Here is a 5,186-nt window from a genome sequence, read left to right as displayed (position 1 = left end):
CTCCTCTACTGGACCTGATGTCTCCTCTACTGGACCTGATGATGACTCCTCTACTGGACCTCCATGAGCTTCCAGCCTCCACAGACTCACAGAAGTTGGTCTCATGTCATCTGTAAACTGCTTTGATGACCATTTGAGCTGAAAAAGCTCAAAAGCTGATTGAAAATCAAATAATGATTAATAATGAAACAGAAGCGGAGCAGATGACGTGAAGTTCCAGCTTCCTGCTGTCGGCTCCTTGACCCAGTTTGCTCCAGGCCAGCTCTGTTGCTCGTTATGGACCAACAGGTGGAAAATAAACCACGAGCTGGTTTGACTCAGAGTTCCTGCTTTCAGACTGCTGTTTGTCCTTGTGGTGGTGGTTTGTGTCCAGCTCTGCCTCTCTGTGGTCATCTTCTGTCTCATGAACCCAGGCTGTGTGTCTGCAGGTTCCACACGTCGTCCTGTTCGGCCCTGGAGGTGAAGAACGAGCCCATCCTCGGTTTCACAGATGGAAGTCCAGAGAGAGCAGAGCTGCTGAAGGTCCTTACTCACTGTGTGTTGTGTGTCTGCAGGTTGTGGTTGTTGTGTGTCTGCAGGTTGTGTTTTTATTCTGTGTGTGTGTCTGCAGGCATTGAACAGCCTGAAGGGGGCGACAGAGGAGATTCCCTGTGTGGTTGGAGACCAACATGTTTGGACCAAAGACATCAGATATCAGCTGTCGGTGAGTCGACGTCCTGCTGGACTTCCGCTGAGGTTCATCCTCAGTAANCAAGCTCCACAACATCAGTTCCTGTGGAGACCTAGCTCCACAGCATCAGTTACCATGGAGACCTAGCTCGCCAGCATCAGTTCCCATGGAGACCTAGCTCCACAGCATCAGTTACCATGGAGACCTAGCTCGCCAGCATCAGTTCCCATGGAGACCTAGCTCCACAGCATCAGTTCCCATGGAGATGTAGCCAGTTAAAAGAGAGCCTCGTCAGCTTCAGGACACTGAAAACTGACTTTATGACTGTTCATGTTCTATGAATGTTCTGTTCATGTTCTATTATTGTTGGGTTCATGTTCTGTTCTTAGTGACTAAACCCCTAGAACTCAGGCTGAATCAGCAGAAGAAACAGAGCGTCTGAAACAAAGCAGAACACAACCATCTCTGGACTGGATGACATGAAACCCGGTCCCAGCCTGGATGAGGATCTCCTGATCGCTGCTGCAGAACAACCAGTTCAGGTTCTGGACGTGAACAGAACAGCAGCTGAAGTCCAAAAGAAGGGTTCTTAGATGAACATCTGAGTTCTTCTCTAATGGGTTAAATGACAGAAGAACCCTGAAGATGAGACTCGGTTTATTCTGTAAGTCAGCGTCAGATCAGTTTGCACATAAAGACATCAGGTGAAACGCTGATCAGCACCTTTCATGACTGATCATCAGACGTTCAGACGATGTTCCAGCAGCCCATAAATACTGAAGTCAGACAGTCGCGATCCAGAACGACAGACTGCTGACGAGAAACGTCGACCAACAGAGAACCAACCATCACATCAATACGAGAACATTCAGATCTTTGTAAACCAAGAAGAACTTTATTGTAGAGCACCTTTCACAGAATAAAATCACAAAGTGCTTCACACAAGACAACATCATATGAACAGTACAGGGAACATAATGTAGATAAAAGCAAGGCAACAGAAATCCTGTCAACTAAAGCTGGTCTGAACAAATGTGTCTTCAGCTACTTGTTAAACCAATCAGCAGAGTCTGTTTCACGGAGAGACTGAGGAAGGACAAGTCACCTCTGGTTTTAAAGCGGGTCTTTGGGACCATGAGGAGGTTCTGGCCCGAGGACCGAAGGGTGTGACCAGAGGAGTAGGGCCACAGCAGATCACAGACATGTTCAGGGACCCGGCCATGCAAGGCTCTAAAAGTCAGAACTAGAACTTTAAAATCTATGAGAGTGTAATGAGGAGCCACTGCAGGGAGCAGACAACAGGCAGAGTGTGAGTCAGCATCGGAACCAATCAGCTGTTAGTTCAGGTGAGTCAGGTGTTTCCCATCATGCTTTGCACACGCTAGAAAGAACATGTAAAACCTGCAGACTGATATGAGCAGAATGAATGAGTGTCAGGAGCTGCTGCCTGGATGAGATCAGCAGTCTGAAGCTGGGTCCAGTCAGTTTCTCTCTGAAAGCTCCTCCTCGTCTCACTGAGCTCTGCTGGGTCGTCTCATGATGACGACACCTTGACAAGAGAGCTGATTGGTCAGTAGGAGGAGCCTCCAGACTCCTACCTGGAGCATGACCTGCTCTGGAGCAGCTCGGTTTCCATGGAGGTGGAAGAACCGACCCAGTGGTTCTGAAACCTAGAGTTGAGCCTGCAGTTATGTTGATCACTGGAAGTCCTTGGTAGTTCAGAGCTGCTCGTCCTCCTCCTGTCAGCGACCCGGAGCCGGTGTGAGCGCTCCGCCTGTGGTTCTGGTCACACTTGGTCTGAAACACTCGGATCAGGCTTCACAAGGAAACCTGGAACGGTGCTGTTTTGTCACTGTCAGATTCTGGTTCTGGACACTGACAGACTAGACCTGTGTTTCTGACATAGACTGTACAACAGATGGACGTAGCTGCCGTGACGTCACCCGTTGGTTTCTGCTCTGAGAACATGAAGCCAGGGTTTTGCTACTTCCTGGTTGACATCTTGGATTTTTGGAGCCAGTGACACAAAAATTTTGTGGGGGGGGGGGCGGAGCCATAGGAGCAGCGATTGGTCAGACGGATTGAGAGGCGGGCCCTCTCTGCCCGCCCACATTTACTGCCTTCTGCTCGCTTCGTCTGTATGGTCGCTGCCGACTGTCAATCAAGCCAGCCACGCCCCTTGAGCCGCAACATGTTGACGATTTTTTAAAAATTCAGTATTGATTTATTTTCAGATTGGCCACCTGATCTCTGGATCTGACCATGAAAACTAATAAGAAAACAATCCTGAGCTGTAGGAATGCAGTATTTGGTGATCTGTGATCACTTCTTTTCCAGTTCCAGTCTATGGGAGCCAGGGCTTTGTGGAGCCAGCAGCTAGTGGACGTAGTGATACTGCAGGTTTTTGACACTTTTGGGTTGGCTTCATTTTCAGGGCCGGTTGCTACGTCCATCTTTATACAGTCTATGGTTTCTGACCTGACTGTACATGTTGGACCCGCCCATCCGTCATAAACCCGTTCAGCAGGTCACAAACCCGGTCAATCAGACGCCAGAAACAAGCAGAGAGAAGAGACAGAACCAGGAGAAAACCCGCCAACAGGATTTACATCAGTTCACAGCGTGGTGCTGAAAGTCCACACGGGTCGGGCTTCAGTCTCCTCTCAATGATGACAGATCTGATCAGAACCGACCCAGCAGGTTTCTGCTGAGTCATCTACAATACAGTATTTAATCATAAATAATACTGGAACACACACACACACCTACACCCACACACACACACACACACACACACACACACACATCTATATATATCTATAACACACACACACAGTGGGTCTGAGCAGAGGGGAATTCTGGGTAATCAGTGAAACCTGACGCGCTGAACATCGTCCCCTCTCTCGGGGCCCCTGATTGGCTGACGGTCTGTGCTGCTCGCTGATTGGCCAGGGGCCGATCCGCCTGTGGACGGTTCCATCTGTGTTCCGGGGGGGTTCCGCGGAGCTGCTGGAGGAACTTTTAAAGTTCGTGTTCTGCGTGTTCGGTTCTGTTCAGCCTCGTCCAGCAAAACTCCGTCAGTTTGGTAAAGAAGTGATAAAAGCGGGTCAGCGTGACGGTAAACAGGCAGAACCGAGCCGTGACCGGCAGAACCTCCCCCGCTGAGCGAACCTCAGGATCAGCTCCGTCGAGCCTCCGTATCTGATCACTTATTGATCCGGTTATCGGCCGAATCGGAGGCTCGTTGGCTCGTTCCTCTGTCATCCGGCTCCTTATCGGCGGGAAGATGCTCCGTGTGCGCGCGGCGGTGAGCCGGTCCTGGAGGCGGTAGGTGCTCCTGTTGCCGACACGAGACTCCCGGGACACGTCCGGTAGCCTGCTAGCCTGAACCACCTGTCAGCGGGTCTCATGACCTGCAGGAGAGTCGGGTTCAACGGAACGCCTCCGTTTAGTCAGTCTGATCAATAAGCTGATCAATGATCCCATCAATGATCTGATCAAGAGTAGCGGTACTGAGCATGTATGTGTTGGTTCTGTGAGCCCGGACAGCTGGACCAGGGAGGACATTTACTTTATTACTGCTGGAAGCTTCTAGACCCACTGACAGGTCATCTTCCAGTAATCTGATTACTTCTCGGTAGAACACCAGAGTACTTCCTTTATATATTCAGTGAAACCGACCTGAGTCCAGCTGTGATGGTTCCGAAACGACCCGTGAGCTGCAGAACTTTCTCAGTTTGGACCCATAGAGAATACTGTTCTGTAAGAGGTAATCTGATTACTGTCAGTGCCATTACAGGACTGTACTCATGTAATGGAGTACTTTTACTTCACAGTACTTTTACTAAACTTTAATTCTGCAGGAAGTATTTCATCAAACGGTGGTTATTGATCCTCTGTGATCACTGATCAATAGCTTTCAGTGGTTCCACTGGTGTCCAGTTGATCAGAACCGTGACTCTGTTCAGAAACGTGTCCAACGTCTGGATGTTCAGATGAAACCAGACGGTTCCAGAAAACAGCTGATCAACGATCAATAATTAACCAGCTTAAACCAACAGAGTCCGGTTCAGGGTCACGGGCCGCTCCAGGACTTTCTGGGAAACAGCACATGTTTATCTGTGACGCCTGAAGAAACCTGAGCAGCTCCAAGTCCAAATGTTTGTTTATCTATCAGCATCCAGCAGCTGCAGTCGGATCAGAACCACACAAACAGAACAGTGTGTTGAAGGAAACATGAGAACTTCTGACCTGTACCCTGCAGGAGTCATACAGAGAGCAGCCGGATCCGACCAGAACACTGGCCTGACCAGCACGTCTCCTCCACTGGACCTGATGATGGCTCCTCTACTGGACCTGATGACTCCTCAACTGGACCTGATGTCTCCTGTACTGGACCTGATGTCTCCTGTACTGGACCTGATGTCTCCTGTACTGGGCCTGATGTCTCCTGTACTGGACCTGATGATGTCTCCTCAACTGGACCTGATGTCTCCTCTACTGGACCTGATGATGT

At 49.7% G+C, this 5,186-nt stretch overlaps 1 protein-coding gene across 1 annotated transcript in view; it reads left to right on the top strand.

Annotated features, from left to right (window-relative positions):
- The first annotated feature begins 117 nt into the window (after positions 1-117).
- The window catches only part of aldh4a1 (aldehyde dehydrogenase 4 family, member A1), a 12,577-nt gene continuing 7,508 nt past the window's right edge, over positions 118-5,186 (top strand). Inside the window, exons 1-2 of the mRNA XM_008295941.1 lie at positions 118-522; positions 611-703. Coding sequence (XP_008294163.1) covers positions 277-522; positions 611-703 — 339 coding nt within the window. The 5' untranslated portion in view covers positions 118-276. The remainder of the gene's footprint in view (positions 523-610; positions 704-5,186) is intronic.

This window comes from Stegastes partitus, unplaced genomic scaffold (genome assembly GCF_000690725.1).
Source record: "Stegastes partitus isolate 25-593 unplaced genomic scaffold, Stegastes_partitus-1.0.2 Scaffold1089, whole genome shotgun sequence".
NCBI classification, from domain to species: Eukaryota; Metazoa; Chordata; class Actinopteri; family Pomacentridae; genus Stegastes; species Stegastes partitus.
Note: the sequence above shows the minus strand (reverse complement) of the source record. Positions and strands in the feature narration are given on the sequence as shown.